The following is a 20,387-nucleotide window of genomic DNA, read 5'->3' on the forward strand; positions in this document are numbered from 1 at the left end:
CCTGAAAAAGAAGGAATCAACTGGCAAGCTCAGCAACAGCAAAAAGCCACGGAAGACAACGAAAGTGGATGACCACAGAATGCTGCTCATAGTGAAGAGGAACCCGTTCACAACATCTAGCCAGGGCAAGAATGCTCTTGCGGAGTTAGGCATGTCATTGTCAACATCTACAGTCAAGGGACGGCTTTATGAATGTAAATTTAGAGGCTTCACAACAAGGTGCAAACCACTGGTAATGCTCAAGAACCGAAAGACCAGATTAGCCTTTGCCAGCAAACACCTAAAAAAGCCTGCCCAGTTCTGGAATAAGATTCTTTGGACTGATGAAACCAAGATTAACTTGTACCAGAACGATGGGAAGAGAAAAGTATGGAGAAGGAAAGGAATAGCTCATGATCTAAAGCATACCACATCCTCTGTCAAACATGGTGGAGGCAGTGTTATGGCATGGGCATGTATGGCTGCCAATGGAACCGGGTCACTGGGGTTTATTGATGACCTGACTGCTGATCAAAGCAGCAGGATGAATTCTGAAGTGTATAGGGCTATACTTTCTGCTCAGATTCATCCAAATGCTGCCAAACTGATCTGATGCCACTTCATATTGCAGATGGATCATGACCCAACACATACAGCAAAAGCTACCCAAGAGTTTCTCAAGGCAAAGAAGTGGGATGTTCTTCACTGGCCAAGTCAGTCACCTGATCTCAGCCCAATAGAGCATGCTTTTCACTTCCTGAAGACAAGACTGAAGGCAGAAAGACCCACAAACAAGCAGCAGCTGAAGGCAGCTGCAGTAAAGGCCTGGCAAAGCATCTTGAGGGAGGAAACTCAGCATTTGGTCATGTCCATGGGTTCCAGACTTCAGGCAGTCATTGATTGCAAAGGATTTTCATCCAGGTATTAAAGGTGATCCTTAAGTCTGAAATGATGTTGGTTTGTTCCATTACTTATGAGCCACCAACGATGGGTGTGTGTGTATGCCACTGGCTGTCCTTCCTGAATGGTTAGTGCCCCACTTTTGTCAAAAACCCCTTGAATTACAGCTGAAAGTCCTGACTTCGCTCCCATCTGGGTGTGTTTCCTTTCAACTTCAATGTGGTGGTGTACAGAGGCCAACTGCCCAAACAGTTATCCTTGTTCCAATATTTCTGGCCCTGACTGTATGTTCAACAAATGGGGACAACAAGAAGCAGAAGTGAGTTCTCTGTAACAACTCTGTCCCCTTATCTACTCTGGCAACATTATTACAGGACCCAACAGTGCCATCCGTAGCATCACAGATTCATACACCTGCTCATCTTCTGATGTGATATATGCAGACATTTGCTAGCAATGTGCTACTGGATTCTACATAGGACGAACAGGCCAGTCTCTACGCAAAAGAGTGAATGGGCACAAGTCTGCCAATAGGAATGGCAATGCTCAGAAACCAGTGGGGGAACATTTCAACCTTCCAGGATATGCTTACCAATGACTTTAAGATGGCCATTCTTGAACAAGGAATTTCAAAGACAGATATCAATGTGAAATTACTGAAGTACAATTCATAAAGAGATTTAGATCTTTTTCCTATGGCTTGAATAAGGATAAAGTTTTTTGTTTTTTTTTTAATCGCACTACATATAATGACTCACCATTGCAAAGATGTTGATGTTATCATCCAAATAACCTTTTGTGACTAGCAACTCTTAAGTTATCATTGTCTGTATTTTCTGCATTTCAGTTTCCTCTGACAACACATCTTACATCTCTCTCTCTCTTTCCCCTCCCCCCAGCATGTGTATATACATCTGCAGGTTTGAGGTTAACACTTCATGCATCTGATGTAGTGAACAGTGTCCATAAAAGATTATGCCAATGTGTCAGTCTTTAAGGTGCCACAAAACTCTTCATTGTTTTTGCGGCAACAAACTAATACAACTGCCCCTTTGGAAATTTAAAAGTCTCTGTGTGTGAAAGCTCCAAAAGTGGGGAGAGCACATATATCTCACTAGAAGGACAAAGAAGAAGCCTCCAGTTTGGACATTACACAGAAGTACAAAATCAGGAAGCACAGGCTCACTCCTCCTGTTGACCTTGCTTGTCGAATGTCTGAAACTGCTCCCAACAGAGACAGAATACTGAGTGAATGATCAGTGATTATTCTCTTGACCACTTGAGCATGTGACGTTGCAGGAAAAAAAGGGGGCAATGCGCAGAAAAAAAGACAATCCCAGTGATGCAGTGGTGAAGTGTGGATCAATTTTAGGATCTAACTTTTAATATACTAAAAGCCACACTAAATATAGGTTAACAGTAGTATGCCAAAAGCAGCAAGGTACAAAGCAGCAGGTCACATTGGTTGCCTTATGACAGAGTATGAACAGGATCCCAGCTAGCAGGTAGCCACCATGCATTTAGATATTGGTAAAAAGAGAACCTGAGAACAGCATCCAGCCTGTCATATACCTGTAACTCACTTCATGCATCTGATGAAATGGGCTGTGGTCCACAAAAGCTTGTGCCGTAACAAATTTGTTAGTCTTAAAGTGCTGCAAGACTCTGTTTTTGCTGCAACAGACTGAACACAGCTAACCCTCTGGAAATTATCGTCCTTGTCCCTCCAACACATTGAACTAGTTGTGAGGAGCCCATAGTCTGATCCAGTTTTTTTTTTTTTCCTTCATGGTTCTGGTCCTAATGGTTAAAACGGCAAATTCCCAAGGATTTGATGGTGTATGATGGACTCCTTAATGTATCAGCTGAATTGTTCATGGTTCTCACTAACGTTTTATGGGGTGGTGCTATTTTAGTGGATAATTGTTTTTAGCTGTTTTAATTTTTTATGCTTAAATGTTGTTGTAAATTACCTTGAGTCTTTTCTGAGAGAGGTGACTAAAGGTGCAATCCTATGCATGTTTACACAGAAAAAGTCCTACAATTCACAGCATTCCTCAGCCAGCATGGCTGGAGATTTTTTCTGTCTAAACATGCAAGGGATTTAATAAATAATGATGATGGAGAGCCACACTGTGGCATAGTGTTTATAGTGTTGGGCTGGGACTTGGGAGATCCAGGTACCGGTCCCCACTCAGCCATGAAGCTCACAAAGCTCACTGTGTACCTAGGTCGTCTTTTGGCCTAACCTACCCCACAGGGTTGTTGTGAGGATACAATGGAGAGGAGGCAGACCACCTAAGGCGCCCTGGGTTCCTTGCAAGAGGAAAAAAGCTGGGATATAAATATTACAATAATAAGAATAAGAAGTCGAGTTTTTAGTCCAACTACTATTGAATGCACTATATGCACGTGTGCCCGCACTTGATTGAGAATGGGGAGGGCAGGGGCAAAGACTTCTCTGTTCACCCTCAAATGCACTCTTGCCTGTGCGAACGCAGGAGAAACGCTTTTGCCTCGGCTCAAGCTCGCCCCCGCCGGTCCCTAGCTCAGCAGAGCCATCGCCCTTTTAAGGGAGAAGAAATTCTTCGCATAAACAAGCTTTGGGGCCTGGAAGCTGGGTGCCCCGTACTCGGGAGATTTCGGAGGGGTGGGGGTGGGGAAGTAGAAATGGGGGAACTCACTGGGTGCTGGGAGTCTAGGGGAAATTATCCTTCCCTTCGCAGCGGGGGCTGGCGATGCATATGGGGGGGGGGCAACTCCGGGGCGCAGCTCATGGGGAACCACTAGAAGTTGCTTTGGAGGGAGGGGGGAGGGGAAGACTTGAAACGGGCAAGGGAACGTCTTTCAAGAGCGATCCCCGGCCAGGGACGAAACTAATATTTTGGGTGGGGAGAAGCAGCAGCGACAGGGGCAGTGCAAATGGGTCGACCCTGGGCGCGACAGCAAACTTCCCGGCCAGACGATGCCTGTCAGACACATGAAAGATCCTGGCTGGCGCCAATCCCAGACGCCCCCACTTCTTTTTCTGCCGGAAAGGCGCCGCCACGCTTCCCGACCCCACAAAATATTTCGGATCGGCGTGATCGTCGTCTGAAATGGCAAAAACCCATTTCTGTTTCAGGAGGCTTTGATGTCCCGGAGTTAGTAAGAAACAGAAACGGGGGCATTAAAAAAAGAAGAAAAAGAACCACACGCGTGACGTCCTTTTACAAAGGCAAGTGGTGGGGAGGGGGAGACACGTCGGAATCTTAACCAACTTCTCTGTGGTGCCTGAATAGCGCCGCTGCTGGTGAGGGAGGGTACAGCAAGGTCACGGCCCCTCCAGGCAGCCGTTCTTTTTTCTGCGTGGTTCGGGGTCGACTTCCATCGGATCCTGCTCAGCTCCACGTAAGAGGTGTTTCCACAGTAAGAGGTCGAAGACAAATTCCTTTCCTTCTTCCCGAGCGGACGGCACTAAGCGCCAAGATTTTTTATTGCCCCGCCCGCCCCCACGTAAGGGTGATATGTTTTGGGTGCCTAGTTTCCCTGGCTCACAGGAACCTGGGAATGGGCGAGAGAGTTATGGGTCGGATCCAGTGTTACGCCTACTTAGAGTAGATCCAATGAAATAAAGGGGACTTAAGTTAGACTAACGTGTGTGAATTTCATCCCATCCAACCTGGGCTTCTTCCCACTTACCTGGGAAGAAGTTCCATTGAACTCCATGGGACTTACTTCTGACTAAGAGGAGACATTTATAGGATTGTGCTGTTAATGGAAGAATATGCTGCTATTATTATCATTAGATCTACCTAGAAATCCTAGGTTCATACATGATCAAGCAAGGCCTCTAGCACTCCATCCCTGGATATCAAGAGTTAAGATCCGCATGCTCTTTCTTGCTCCTTGGGACCCAGGGTGGCGGCACCAGGCCCTTGGGTGTGACATAATTATGGCTGTTGCAGATATCCCCGGGAGCTTTGCCTCATTTAATTGCACGGGTACTTAATTCCAGTGCTGTTCTTCCCAAACCGTTTGTATAATTGCCACTTGTAGCAGGCAGTTCCACAGCCTTAACTGTGCACCATGCACATATTAGAGCCGTTTCCTTTTAAGCACTTTGATGCACATTGCTCTCTAAAATCCCACAATTTATTCATGCTGAAAGGGGATAAATCAGAGCCAGATCAGCCAGGGTGCCATTATAGGAAGGACAGCCATGCCTCCTTTCCGAGCACATTCTTATTGGTTTATTTATATAGCACAATCCAGGTAAGTGGATTTACAAAGAACTGGTTTGACAGGTTCCTACCCCAAGGGGCTTGCAATCTAAAACAGACACAAGGAGTTGGATCAAGATTTAGGCAAGTGGACTTCCCTGCCACCTCCTCCCCACTCTAACCCCTGTAATTGCTACACTCAGGGTTGAGAAACCCTGCTCAGTGGGATGAGCTGTGGTGCGGGATCCCCCCAAATCGGGCAGAGGCACCTTCTGTGAGTGGAGCCCTTCCATCCACAGAAGGCAAATCCTGGATCCACCCCTAGAGAAATGGGAAGGGAAGTGAAATGGAGATGGAGTAAACAGGGAAAGAATTTGCTATTATTCCAGGTATACGCACTTAAGTTTATTTATACTGGGGTATTGGGACTGCTCAAAATCCTACAAGCTAGGCTTCAGCAGTATGTGGACTGAGAACTACTGGAAGTACAAGCTGGGTTTCAAAGAGGCAGAGGAACTAGAGGTCAAATCACCAATATTCGCTGGATCATGGAGAAAGCAAGAGAATTCCAGAAAAACGTCTATTTGTGCTTCATTGACTACGCTAAAGCCTTTGATTGTGTGGATCACAACAAACTCTGGCAAATTCTTAAAGAGGTGGGAGTACCAGACCACCTTACCTGTCTCCTGAGAAACCTGTACGAGGGTCAAGAAGCAACAGTAAGAACCGGATATGGAACAACCGATTGGTTCAAAATTGGGAAAAGAGTACGACAAGGCTGTATATTGTCGCCCTGCTTATTTAACTTATATGCAGAGTACATCATGAGAAACACCAGGTTGGATGAATCACAGGTCGGAATTAAGATTGCCGGGAGAATTATCAACAACCTCAGATATGCAGATGATACCACCCTAATGGCAGAAGGTGAAGAGGATCTAAAGAGCCTCTTTTTGAGGGTGAAAGTGGAGAGTGCAAAAGCTGGTTTGAAACTCAACATTAAAAAAACCAAGATCATGGCATCTGGCCCCATCACTTCCTGGCATATAGAAGGGGAAGAAATGGAAGCAGCAACACTTTTTATTTTCTTGGGCTCCAAGATCACCGCAGATGGTGACTGTAGCCATGAAATTAAAAGATGCTTACTCCTTGGGAGGAAAGCTATGGCAAACCTAGACAGCACAGTAAGAAGCAGAGACATCACCTTGCCGACAAAGATTCGTATAATCAAAGCTATGGTTTTCCCATTAGTAACGTATGGCTGTGAGAGCTGGACTATAAGGAAGGCTGAGTGCCAAATAATTGATGCTTTCGAACTGTGGTGCTGGAGAAGACTCTTACGCATCCTCTGGACTGCAAGGAGTTCAGATCAGTCAATCCTCAAGGAAATCAACCCTGAGTGCTCACTGGAAGGACAGATACTGAAGCTGAAGCTCAAATATTTTGGCCACCTAATGCAAAGAGAAAACTCACTGGAAAAGACCCTGATGCTAGGAAAGATTGAAGGCAAAAGGAGAAGGGGACGGCAGAGGATGAGATGGCTAGATAGCATCACCAATGCAATGAATATGGATTTGAGCACACTCTGGGAGAGAGCAGAGGACAGGAAGGCCTGGCATGCTATGGTCCATGGGGTCACGAAGAGTTGGACACGACTTAACGACTGAACAACAACAACAATTGGGACTGGACATGTATGACTCAGTAGCATTGATGTCTTTGGATCTTGATGAAAAATATATTAACAAATCTACAAAAGCCTCTTAAAATACACTGCGTTTTCAAATGAACTTGAATTCTCAAAGTGTAAGCCTCTGAATCTAGTTGTGAATCTCCCCCCCCCCCCCCGCCGGGAAAATGACCCTGGTTATTTCTGTTCCTACGTTCTAAATGTAGCATCCCTCTCATAATCACTTGCAAATGCTCCCTGACCTTCGCTTTTACAGGCCTCTGGTATTCTGTTCGATGTCTGATAATACTGAAAAGATCACAAATGAAGTGATAGTAACTCACAAAGTCCAGTGAAACAAGCCTCTTCCATGTTGTCATGGTTTGGATAAACTAGAGGTGGGGAATGTGTGGCCCTCCAGGTGTTGGTGGACTGCAACTACCATCAGCCCTAGCCAGCATAGCCAATTGTGAGGGATGATGGGAGCCGCAGTCCAGCAACATCTGTGGGAGGTGGGGGTGGGCTCAGGTTTCCCATCCCTGAGATAAATGACATGTGAACAGCCTTTACAGAAGAGCACCATGCTTTCATTCTGCATTTTTGAATCCATGTGGAAAACATTAACTATGAGAGTTCCAAGGAATTCACAGTTATATAAAGATCCTGTTAAGCGAGGTCCTGGAATACCTTTGTTCAATCAACTCATGCAGACTAGGGCTGCTAGAATTTTAGGGTTCCTAGTGAGACTGAAAAAAATAAATAAAGGCAGCTGTGGTAGCCATGAGAAAAATTCTAAAATCCATATAGTGCAATACCTTTAGAGCACAATCCTATGCACCCTTAGACAGAAATAAGTCCTACAACTCCCAGCATTCCCCAGCCAGTATGGCTGCCCAGGGAATGCTGGGAGCTGTAGAACATATTTCTGTCTAAACATGCATAAGATTGCATCTTTAGTAGGCCAACTTGAAGATCACAAAAAATGTGCAAGCTTTCAAACTCTCCAGATCTCTTCATCAAATAAGATGTCACAAAAAAGCAGATTGGCAGTGTGTGGGTGTGTGTATAGGAGGGAGGAAAGTCTGATTGGGTGTTGTAATCAGGATGTCTGCATAGCCAGAGTCTTAAGGTGATATGGAGGAGAGTTTGCAGATATTCAGATTGGACTCTGCCAGGTGATATGAAGGTTTGAGTGCCCGCAGGGCTACTGGGAACAAGAAAGCAGCAGACAACTGTTGATCCTCTGTCCTAGTGGGATTGACTTGCTGCAAGGATAAAACTAATCCAAAGCCAAATTCTATCCTGCAAAAACGGATGGGAAAAGTTTGAAACTCATATATTCAGAGTATGCGGGCATAAACATGTTCATCTTCAAGGTGCCAGAGCCTTTTTATTGTTTTTGCTGCAAAAGACTAACATGGCTACCACTCTGGAAATTGTTAGATTCAATATGGATACTTATTGAGAAGAAATCAAGTGATGAGAAATCACCAAGGTGAGATGAGAAATCAAGTGAGGAGAAATCACCATAACCAAGTGATGAGAAATCACAGGGTGGTATCCAATGTTAGTCCTATGTAGAGTAGACACATTGAAATGAATGGGACTTTCATGACTAATGTTTCATCCATTTAAATGGGTCTGCTCTAAGTAGGACGAACATTGGATGCTGCTGCATGGTGAACATCCATGTAGGAAAACCAACCTTTGGATCCAGAGTGCAGAATCGCATATTCATTCATTTCATTTCATTCATTCATTCATTCTATTTCTATACTGCCCCATAGCAAAGCTCTCTGAGCGGTTCGCAAAAATTAAAAACCATTAAAATACATTATAAACATATAAACAGATAGCACACGCAGAGACAACATATATCTAAAAATAATTTTTAAACCATCAGCCAAAGATAATCCAGGACCTAATTAAAAACTCAACATATATGCATATATTGATATCATTTGAACTATTTTTTTCTGTAGAATTACCTTGAAGGCGGGGGGCCGTGGCTCAGTGGCAGAGCACCTGCTTTGCGTGCAGAAGGTCCCAGGTTCAATCCAGAGGCAGGGGCAAATGGGGCAGTGACCCCTTGCCTGTCACTGTGGCACTTGTGGCAGAGATTCCCCTGCCCCCCAATCAGGTACATTTGCTCCACTGCTCCCGGGTGCCACGCGTGGTCTTCTCCTGTACTCCTCCGGCAGTCTCACTAGAATATTGATCATCTGCCCCATCCTCTGCCCCACCAGGTGCAATGGGCATGAGCCACCACTGGTTCTTTCTCTGGCATCTCTAGTTAAAAAGGATCAGGTTGCAGGGGAGGCGCCTCTCCTGGAGGCCTGAATTGCTGCTGCTACTCAGAGCAGAACAAGGACGGGCAACATGGTGCTCTCCAGATGTTTTGGACTGCAACTCCCATAAGTCTCAGTAAGCATGGCTAATGGTCAGGGATTATGGGAGTTGTAGGCCAAAATGTCTGGAGGACATGAGGTTGCTGACCCCTGGAGGAGACAATGTTATGGAGAGATACCTATTACAAGGCAGCTTCCTTCGTTCCTGTTTGGAGCAGGCATTTCTCTGCTGTAGTGAATGTGTTGTCATGTTTCATGACTCCTCATGTAATAACAAGTCTGCACCAGATACAGCAGGCATGGGGAACATCTGGCCCTCCAGATGTTGGTGGACACAAGTTGCTCCCATCAGCCCTAGTCAGGATAGCCAATTCTGAGGAATTAGGGGAGTTGCTGCCCAGCTATACCTGGAGAGCCACGTGTTCCCCTTCCCTGAGATACATGGTTGGATCCAGATGTGCAGTGCACTCCTATGCACTCTCACCAGGAAGTAAGTCTTGCCATGTCCTCGGTCTAATAACCGTGTTTAGAATTGCAGCTGAAGTTAGCCACACTTGGTACCATTGAAATCAATGTGAAAAGTTCATCACAACTATCTTAAATCCCATACACTTAAACGGCAACAAAGTGTGCCTAATTTAGTCTGGATGCAACCATAATCTTCTATTGTATGTTTCTTTTCTTTAGCCTCTAAAGGCTTCATTTAACACAATGTCAATAAAACTCTTTTTAAAACCCTCTGTACATTTTAGCTGCTAAACAATATACTATCAGCCCTGCTCATGAAGGCATTTTGTGACTGCACACAAATCGTGAGATTTCTCTCCTCCTTCTGGCTGATGAAGCTCCAGCAGACAGCAAAACAGTGGTTTAGAGGACCTCATAACATGGCCTGACACTTTGTACTGTTAAATTCTATTCGGTTTCTGTTACTCCCATTTCTTCATGAGGTCAGCCGGATCATCCTGCATAACTTCCTGATTCTTTTATGTACAGTAACAATGTCTCCCAACTTGTTGCAATCAGCAAATGCCATCAACCACTTCTTTCTTCCCTTTCCAGGGTTACTAATGAAAATACTGACTAGATTGCTTCTGTGCTCTTACAGTTTCTGGCCTCTCTTGATCCAGTTCTTGACTTTTCTTTCAATACCTGTATTAAGGCCTGCCTGTTTCTGTTTGAGTTAGTAGTGCTGTATTGGTGCTGAATGCTTTGAAAAAGCTCAAAATACGTTAGATCAACTGCAGAACCTTTCTGTGTTTGGACAAATCAAGGTCAGATTATTTATCCATTCAGTTGAACCAGGTGGTAAAGTTTCGGGGGGGGGGGGAGGCGGGATGGTATTATTTTAAGTTGTAACTGTGGGGATCACTTATTTTTCCTGCTTTCCCATGGGAAAAAATCCCTGCTTATAGGAAAGTAACACATCAGAGAGAAAGCTAGGTCAAATGGTTCTTCCTGATATGCGAGCTTCTTTACATATAGAGAGCATATTTCATGGGAGAGCATTTAACGATGGGAGCATACACCTGCTTTACTGCTTGATTCTACTGAACGTATAAGCTAGCCCTTAACTATCTTCTCAAAAGATACCAGATTAGTCTAGTATGGCCTTCTCCTACCTGGCGCCCTCCAGATGGGTCAGGCTACAACTCTCATTATCCCCAGCCAGGGTGGCCAATGGTTGGGGAAGGCTGGGCTAGTATTTTGTGGTAAGCATATTGAAACTGAGACCCCCCCCAATTCTGTGCTATCCAGTGGAAATTGGGTGTAGATTTTATTCCAGCTGAATACATTTGGGTGTGTCCCCCCCTTTCCTAGAATTTCAAAATATTTGTTTGGGCTTTGGCATCTCCCTGCTGCCGTCTTAACTTACAGAGAGGCTTGGGACACACCCTAAGTTCCGGTAACCACCATTTCCTTCTGCTCTCCTTGTCTCAGAGCTGTCTAGCGAGACTAAACCTGTGCCCATTTGACCAAGTATGCCAGACAGCTGGTGGGAAAGCTTAGTCCCTGCGTGAGACTTCGTTGTAGACACTAATTGGGACAGGAGCATCTCCAGGGGCCGTTAATTCACTTAGACTTGAGGTGGAGTAGTTCAGGTGAGGGCCAAGAGGGATTCACACGTGTCATGCTGGAGCACACTTAAGAATTAGCATCATTTTTGCCAGGAGAGGCTAGCACGGTGGCCAGGGAGATAAGATGGTTACAGGGCCAGAGTAGACATGATGTGCCAGGGTGAGCTGCAACTCCCATCACCCCTGACCATTGGCCATGCTGGCTGGGCCAATGGGAGCTGGAGTTCAACAACATCTGCCAGACCACAGGTTGCTCACTCCTGTGTGAATGCAACTAACATGCACACTGTTTGTTACGTAAGGGTGCAATGCTATGCATGTTTAGACAGAAAAAAAACTCCTACAACTCCCAGCACTTCCCCAGCTATCCTCAGGCTTAGTTACTGAGAGTAAGAGCTTTAAGCTAAAAAGTATACTGGGATTATTGGTGCTGCCCCCTTTTGCCTTCAGCCCTGCCCTCCTCAAGAGCTTGAATTTGGCCTTCAGGCTGAAAGAGGTTCAACAGCCCTGTTATACCGGAACAGGATTATGGTTTGTCAAGGCCAGAACCATCTGTGATGATGGACTGCAGCTCTTCAGAGTCTGAAGGTTCTTGGGAGGAGAGCAGCGGTTGACTTTGGAACCTTCCGCGTGCAAAGCGTGTGCTCCACCACTGAGTGATAGCTACCAGTGCTTAAGTCCATCCTTGGCCAGTGGAAGCCAATGTCCTGGCAACACTGCCTCTTGGAAGGTCCAGAGGGGCAGCTGCTTCCAGTCTTGGTAGGGGAGGAGTGCGGTGATTCCACAGCCTCTGATGTATGGTGTGTGTGGGGGTGGGAGATGTTCCATCACTGCAGCCCGTAACTGAATCGAGTGTGGGGCCCACGGGCCAGGAATGCAGCTCCGTGTGAGATGAGGCATGTCCAAATCTGGAATGGGGAGAGAGCCAGACAAAACCCACAAACAAATGAGGGGTCTTCACAACCACAGCGAACAGCCTTCACTGCCTCCTTCTCTTTGCCACAATAACACCCCCCCACTCCTGTGCCCCATCCACCCCAGTCCCTCACCCCAGTTCTTTTGTAACTGCCACACCTCCCTCCTGCCTTCTAGACCAGCCTTCCCACATCCTAAAATCCCTGCTCAAGAAATGTTGGGCTACAACTCCCATCCACCCCAACTGGCATGGCTGCTGGCTGGGGATGATGGAAGTTGTAGTCAAAAGCATCTGTAGGTTGCCTACTTCTGCTCTTTCAGGAATGAAGGTAGATGCTCTGGCATTGCAGTGCTTTATAGGTATCAGCCCTGTTGTAATGCTGGATCCAGCTTTGGATATTGTCAGGGAAAAGGGAAGCCCGAGACGATCCACAGGGCTTGACCTGATGCTCCTCAGGGCAAGCTGGCAGTGTAATCCCAGGCCAAAACCTGGCGAATCATGATTGTCCTCTTTGGGGACATAATTGTTGTTGTTTTAAAAGCCAAACTGTCAGGAGCAGCCTGATATGGAATCAGACCAATATACTCTTATTGGCCCCGGTATTGTCAGCCCAAATTTAGGATGACCCTCCACTGGCCCAGTACTAGAGATGGTGCCTGAGTTATCTGTGATCTTCATATTTATTCATTTATTACGTTTCCATACTGGCCCATAGCTGAAGCTCTCATACCAGGTAGAAGACGAAGGCCGCATAGGCAACTAGAACAAACGGTATGACGATGTAGTACACCAGACTGTGCAGGCTCATTATAGTTGTCACCACGAAGTAGAGGTTGATTACGCAGACCAGTCCAGTGATCAGGATCATGATGATCTTCCCAATGCTAAGGAGGCCAGAGGAGGAGGGGAAGGGGGTCGGGGACACGGGGTGGGGAGGGTCACTGGCATGACTATCAAGAGGAAACAACCCCTTCCAGCACCCAATAACTGCTTAAATCCGCCCCTGCCCCAGGCACACAGAAGGTTGAGCACAGAAGCTCCTGGTTAGAGAGCAAGAGGAGCGTGGAGCCCTTGTCCTGCGTAAGTCCCTGTAGCAGTTCCCCACAAGTACTTTCCTTTCCTCCTGCCCCTTTATGATGTTTTCTTTAATTTAAAAAATAATAACTGGGAAGCTGGCATGCTGCAAAGCACCAGCCTCCAGCATCATATTTATTTCCAAGAATGCCTCTGCCCACTCCCCACATGGGCATTTTGTTCTTTGTTGGTGGCAAGCATGAGATATTTGACATTTGGTACACAGGTTCTTGGCCATGCCTCAGTTTGCTTTCTGTGAAATGGGTGTTGGAGCAGAAAGCTGTGGGTTCAAAAGAGCAGTCTGGTGTTTTGGAACTCTGAAGCCACCTCTGCCTTGTATTTAGGTTCTTGGGCAAGTTACTTTTCTTTCAGCCTCACCGGTTTGCCTTCTGGGAAATGGGTGTTTTGTGATTGGACACACCTGCTATAGCAGCCATTTTATGAATAGGCAAGGCTTCTTCATGGCAGCCATTTTTGGAGAGCACTCACAACGCATTCTCAAAATTCCAAATGACCCCCAAAGGTTGAGAACCCCCACCTAGGCTCACTTTCGGTGTCAAAGGCAAGGTGAGAGAAAAGTGACTCCAGGGTGATAACCCATGAGCAGAGAGAAGGTTCAGCATTCCTCCCCAACTCACACTCTCCTTTTGCTCTTTAAATTGACACCCGCACATGCCAGCTTTGTAGGTGATTGGGGGAACAGTCTGGTGTAGTGCATAAGAGTGTGGGATTAGGGCTGGGGAGACCCAGGTTCAAATCCTGCCATCAGCCATGAAGCCCACTGGGTGACCTTGGGCTAATCGCCATCTCTCAGCCTACCTACATTACAGGTTGTTGAGAGGATAAAAGCTGAGGCAGGGGAGGGGAGGAACACCATGTATGCTACCTAGAGCTCCTTGGAAGACAGGCAGGATACAAACAGAATAAATAAACAAATAATAAAATAAAATAAACAGGGTACTCCCAGGTGACACAGCTCCACTTCCACTGGCATGTGCTGCTCTAGATGGTACCCAGACAGAAGTAAATAACGATTGCTGATGGACTAACACATGCTCATGAGAGGTTCAAGGGAATCATTCTAATCATCAGCATGGTAATTTCTTATTTATAATGTGCCTAATAGGTACTAAGCTAAACACTGTAAAAATAATTTTAAAAGACCCTACACACAGGCTCACAATCTCTCCTCCCCCTTTTTTTTTTTAGTGATGTGAAGAGAAGTCTGGAGGGGAACTGGGAGCAGATTATAGGCACAGCTACATGTTGCATTCTAAGCACTTGCCATGTAAGCACAAAATTGGAGAAGTTGTGCTTTTATTGACTGCATAAGCCAGAACAGCTGAGAATTCTGGCTTGTCATTCATGAGCATTTTGCTTGTGCAAGCTGCCCGATAGCCCCCACTTGGCATCTCCCGCAAATGGGAGTGGCTAAACAGGGGGTGGGGAAACGGTGGCCCTCCAGATGTTATTAGATCCCAAGTCCCATCAGCCCCAACCAGCACTGCCGATGGTCGAGGATGATGGGGTTTGTTGTCCAGCAATATCTGGAGGGCCGGAGTTTCCCTACCCCTTGTCTAAACTAACGAGGAAGCAAAAGCTTCCCGTTATGGCCAAATCTGGGCTCCTGGTTTGTTGTTTGCCTAACAAACCAGCATCTGAAGTCGGTTTCCTATTCCTGGTTTTTCCTGGAGCTATAATCCAATTGGAATCATCTGCAACAGCTGTTGCTTCCTTCTTAAATTCTGGTTAATTCATTCCTGCTGGCAGGAAGAGCCAAGTAGGGATGACTGGGCAGCGTCTACCTACTCAAAAGTCTTGTGGCACTTTTAGTACAATTCCCCCTCATGTATGCTAACCTTTTGTGTACATATCATGTGTACGATGAGTCAGAATTCTCAGCAATTCTGGCTTCTTGCTATATCTGAGCATGGTTAAGAAAAATGAATTTCTTAGCCCTTGTGTACACAAATGGTTAGGATACATGAGGGAAGAATGGACTAAAAGCACCACAAGACTTTTGAGAAGGGTTTCCAGCGATCAGAAAGCAGCAGCTCCACGGATTATGGAGCTCCTCACAGCTCCTTAAAGGACCTAACGGCCCCCTAGTCTGTACCAATTCTAGTCTAGACCCATGTTCTCCTCTGTCCCTGCCCTCAAAAAAGGTAAGCCAAACCAAGCTCCCCTCCCTCCCAAATACTGTAATCAGAATGTGGAACGATCTCCTTTATTCTGAGAACAGAACCAGTGTTCTGTTTCAGTAGAATCCGGACATTTCCTGAGCTGCTCTTGTTTATCAGGAAACCCAAAAGGGAAGTTGTCTATGTGGAAAGGAAGGCACACAGGGTTGAGCAGGGCTGTGCTGGAAGATGAGCATTAGGGCATTGATGGGGAATGTGTAGCCCTCCAGCTGATGTTGGGATTGCAACTCCTATCATCCTTCATCAATGGCTAGGGCTGATGGGAGTTGTAGTCCACCAGTATCTGGCAGGCCACACGTACCCTACCCCTGGATTAGGGCAAGGGGGTGGCGAGGCAGCAGGTTCAGCAATATCAAGCCAAGGGCAGTGGAGTGTACTACTGGGGCCAAGAATCTGTCAGATCAAAGCTTCAATGAGAGCTTTAACTCCCAACCATCCCTTGTTACGGAAATGTCCCCTCACAAAAGCAGGCTCTCTGTGGAGTCTGTGGCCACACGGAGCTACTTACATTCCATTGACAAAGTCCTTCATGAGAGGCTGCATGCTGGTGAAGGTGAGAACAGGTATGACAGCAAAAGGTAGCTAGAAATAGGAGGGAAAAGTGGGTTGGGTATACATTCTGGTTTTAAAAATGAACACTGTGCCCACTTCTCTTTTATCTTCTCTCCTTCTGTCCTGGAAGCTTCCGAAATACTTTCATTCAAAAATTATTTACTAAGAGTGCAATCCTATGCATATTTAGACAGAAAAAAGTCCTACAACTCCTAGAACTCCCCAGCCAGTATGGTTGGCTGGGAACTCTGGGAGTTGTAGGACTTTTTTTCTGTTTAAACATGCATAGGATTGCTCCCTAAGGGGTATTTGCTAAGGAATTTTTGGCCATTAACTGATTGCCACTCCTTTCCAACCCATGGCAGTGTTGTTCAGGCTGGCCCTGCCCTGGGATCCCAAAGGTCTCTTGCTTGCCCCACAACACCTGTGCATTCACAGGTGCTACTTTAGCAGGCTGGTAGTATCTCACAGGATCTTAGACTTGGAGGGGTTTTATAGCAGGAATGAGGAACCTCAGATCTGAGGGCCGAATTTGGCCCGCCAGGCCACCTCATCTGGCCTGCGGAGGCCTTGGGTGAGGCTCCTCCCCATCCCCAAAGCTCACCCCCTCTGAGAAGGGAGAGGGGCAGGAGAGCAGCTGTGCTGCTTCCTCAAGAAGCTATCCTTGAGGCTATGGCTCAGTTGGTTCTGCTCTTCCGTCCTCTTCCCTGATTGGGGAAGGTAAGAGAGGAGCAAAGCTGGCTGCAGACTCAGCTCGGGGAGTCACTCCTCCAGACCCCAGCTGAGTCCCATTCTCTGTGCACAGAGACGCACCCCCAGCGAGGTGAGGGGTGGAGGAAGATATCCAGCGAGGGAGAGCCCATGGTCCTCCCTAGGCCCCTGGTTCCATTGTCAAGCTGCTCTTACCATCCACAATTTTCTTCTAATGTTCAGCTGGAATCTACTCTCCCATAGTATAAGCCCATTAGTTCTAGTCCTGCCCTCTGGAGCAGCAGAGAACCTGTTTGGAATGCCCTCCCTCCCCTATGGTTGATAGTTTCAGGACAAGTTTTAGTTAAATAAAAAATTAGTTTTGGTACATTTATTGCAAACAAACGAGCAATGTCCGGATTTCATTTTCTCTGAGGGAGGTGACAGTCCCATCTGGCCCCCTGTGCAGGAGGATTAGAAGGAAGTCCCAACCTGTTTCAAGCCCACTGGAGGACATGAGTAGCAGGAAGAAGCTGTGTGCCAGGGGAAGCCCCCCCCCCCAGTGACCTCCAGCTGTACTGGATGCCAGCTCTCATATGTCCCAGCCAACATGGCTGACAGTCAAGGCTGTAGCTCGGTGGTCTGCAGGCAGAAGGTCCCAGGATCAATCCCTGGCATCTCCAGGTAGGGCTGGGAAAGAATCCTGCCTGAAGCCCAGGAGAGCTGCTGCCAGTCAGTGTCGACAACAATGGGCTAGATGGACCAAGGGTCTGACAGCTTCCTATGTTCTTATTCTGGGGGGAGTTGTCCCAAATTTCTGGAAGTCACCAGGCTGTCTACCTCTGCCCTATGGGATGTGTGTGTGCGAATCCACATGGGGACTCTATAGTTGGTCATGTTTCCGACAACCAGTTGCGTCTTACATATAAAGGGTGCGGTTGCAGAAGAGAACCTCACCAGGATACTCTGCAGCACGTTGAGAAGGTCATTGAGGCCCGTCAAATCTCCCACATCCCTGAAAGCAGCAACAAAGACGGTGGGAAGGATGGCGAAGGAACGAGTGAAGACGACGCGGGCAAAGCGGGACCAGTGTAGCTTCAAGAAGCCCTGGGTGGAGACAAGAAAGCAGTTACTAGCTTTCCATCGACGCATAAGGGGTCATATTATCAAGGCACCCTCCCCTCCTTGTCACCATTCCCCCACTCAGCCCTCACATTGAAGGGATATAGAAGGCAGAAGGAGTGCAGGTACACCCTATCAGCATGAATCCAAATCGTCTTGAAAGAAGCTGCCCCCTTGTGGTGAACATAAGCAGCTGCAAAAGGGTGATGGGGTGAACAGCCACTTGTGGGAATAGCAAAAGGGTTGGCCAAGAAGGGGAGGCTGGGAAGAACCCCAAAGACCATCAGTTTTGAGTGAAGAAAACAGAACAATGGCACCAGGAAGAGGCTTACCTCCACTTATGCCACAATGAATTTGTTAGCTTTTAAAGGTGCTACAAGACTCTTGTTGTTTTCCCCGTCCCTCAAAGAACAGGCCTGGCAACAGTCGGGATATGTGTCCAGACCAAGGGAAGATTATGCTAAAACAGTAGTCTCCAGCCTTTCCAGACCTGGGACTCACCTTTAACCAAAACATACATTTCTTATACTTTTAAAACCATGCAGTAAGAACCAGACATGGAACAACCGATTGGTTCAAAATTGGGAAAGGAGTACGACAAGGCTGCATATTGTTGCCCTGCTTATTTAACTTATATGCAGAGTACATCATGAGAAATGCCGGGTTGGATGAATCAGAGGTCGGAATTAAGATTGGCGGGAGAATTATCAACAACCTCAGGGTCTCAGATGATACCACCCTAATGGCAGAAAGCGAAGAGGATCTAAAGAGCCTCTTGCTGAGGGTGAAAGAGGAGAGTACAAAAGCTGGTTTGAAACTCAACATTAAAAAAATGAAGATCATGGCATCTGGCCCCATCACTTCCTGGCATATGGAAGGGGAAGAAATGGAAGCAGTGACAGATTTTACTTTCTTGGGCTCCAAGATCACCACAGACAGTGACTGTAGCCATGAAATTAAAAGACACTTGCTCCTTGGGAGGAAAGCTATGGCAAACTTAGACAGCACAGTAAGCACGCTCTGGGAGAGAGTGCAGGACAGGAACGCCTGGCGTGCTATGGTCCATGGGGTCACGAAGAGTCGGACACAACTGAACGACTGAACAACAACAACAATTGCATGGTGGTACTGCTGTTGTTGCAACAACCCATCTTAGATCAAGTTGAAATCCAGTAATGCAGCCTTCCCCAACTCAATGCCCTTCAGATGTGTTGGACTACAAATGTCATCATCCCCAGGCAGCATCCCATGATGGCTGGGCATGGCAGGAGTTGTAGTCCAACACGTTTGGAGGGCACTAGATTGGAGGAAATCGCAGGAGTCGGTCCCTCGACCCCATCACTCAAAGGCCAGTGATGATGTTGATGTAAATGCAGAGTCCTGGTTCTTGAAGCAATCAGTGAAATCAAGTGGAGGGACCATCTGCTCCAGCCCCTGTCCCCATCCCAAATGGGAAAGATGGCCTCCTCTTGAGCAAAGGCATCCACCCACCCCAACCCCTCCCTTGCCCCCGGAATGAACCTTACCCCTTATAACAGCCCTTCTCCAATCAGGCACCCTCCAGTTATGTTGGACTACGATACTCACCATTGCCAAAAAAGAAAGCAATTGGCCATGCTGTGTGGGGATGATGGGCACTGTAGTCCAACACTTCTGGAGGCTGCCAGGCTGGGGAAGGCTGCCCGATAAGCCTTGGAGTTATTAGTACATTGAAACATCCGACCCTAATATATGCTTGCTACTCTGCACGCCTGGGTGAATACTTTTAAAGCAGGGGTGGGCAGAAGGTAAGATCTCCAGATGTTTTGGACTTCAACTCCCAGAAGCTCCTGCCAGCATGGACAATGGTCAGCAATGCTCAGAGTTGAAGTCCAGAACACCCAGAGATATTTATTGATTACTTTTCTATACCGCCCAATAGCTGAAGCTATCTGGGCAGTTCACAACAATTAAAACCATAAAATACATCACAGTAAAATACAATATAACACAATATAACAGTTTAAAACTACAGTATAAAGTCAAAACCAAAATAAAACCTAGCAGCAGTGCAAAGATTTAAAATATAGTAACAGATTCAACTTTCTGCCCAACCCTGTTTTGAAGCAATAGAGTCTGATGGTCACCACTGTCACCTCCATTTCTTTTAGTGAATTTTTGGGAGTGCCCACTTCTCAACTTGACAGAGGGCATGCATTTCCGCCACCTCCATTCCTTGTCATTATGCCTATGGTGCCATTGCTATTTTGTGCTGGCCCAGTGTGGAAGAAATCGTAACTTTCGTATGGTAGACTGGACAAGTCATAGTGGACACATGTGACCACACATGAGAGGGCCTTCTCTACAGTGGCCCCACACATTTGGAACCAGCTGCCATCGGAGGGCCGCCATGCTCTGTCATTGCAGGCTTTTAAGAAGGCCTTGAAAAAGTATTATTTTTACCTTGGCCTTCTATTGATATGACTGCTATTGTTGCTGTTACTATTGTTGCAGGTTTTACTGTTGGCCTTTATTGTTGTTTTTATTGTTTTTATCACTTTTAATGTTGTAACTGTTTTTATGTATTTTATTGCTGTGAGCCGCCTTGGGAGGGCTTCTGCCCTGTCAGGCGGCCAAAAAAGATAATTAATTAGAAAGAAAGAAAGAAAGAAAGAAA

The 20,387-nt window shown here is 46.5% G+C and overlaps 1 protein-coding gene across 1 annotated transcript in view; it reads right to left on the bottom strand.

Annotated features, from left to right (window-relative positions):
* Positions 1-8,122: 8,122 nt before the first annotated feature.
* SLC11A1 (solute carrier family 11 member 1) overlaps positions 8,123-20,387 on the bottom strand; it is a 51,242-nt gene continuing 38,977 nt past the window's right edge. Inside the window, exons 12-15 of the mRNA XM_084806028.1 lie at positions 17,567-17,716; positions 15,876-15,949; positions 12,823-12,976; positions 8,123-12,084 (exon numbers count right to left, since the gene is read on the bottom strand). Of these exons, the coding sequence (XP_084662154.1) occupies positions 12,004-12,084; positions 12,823-12,976; positions 15,876-15,949; positions 17,567-17,716 (459 nt within the window). The 3' untranslated portion in view covers positions 8,123-12,003. The remainder of the gene's footprint in view (positions 12,085-12,822; positions 12,977-15,875; positions 15,950-17,566; positions 17,717-20,387) is intronic.

This window comes from Heloderma suspectum, chromosome 1 (assembly GCF_057233095.1).
Source record: "Heloderma suspectum isolate Gila_16-S chromosome 1, 16-S_ref, whole genome shotgun sequence".
Taxonomy (NCBI): domain Eukaryota; kingdom Metazoa; phylum Chordata; class Lepidosauria; order Squamata; family Helodermatidae; genus Heloderma; species Heloderma suspectum.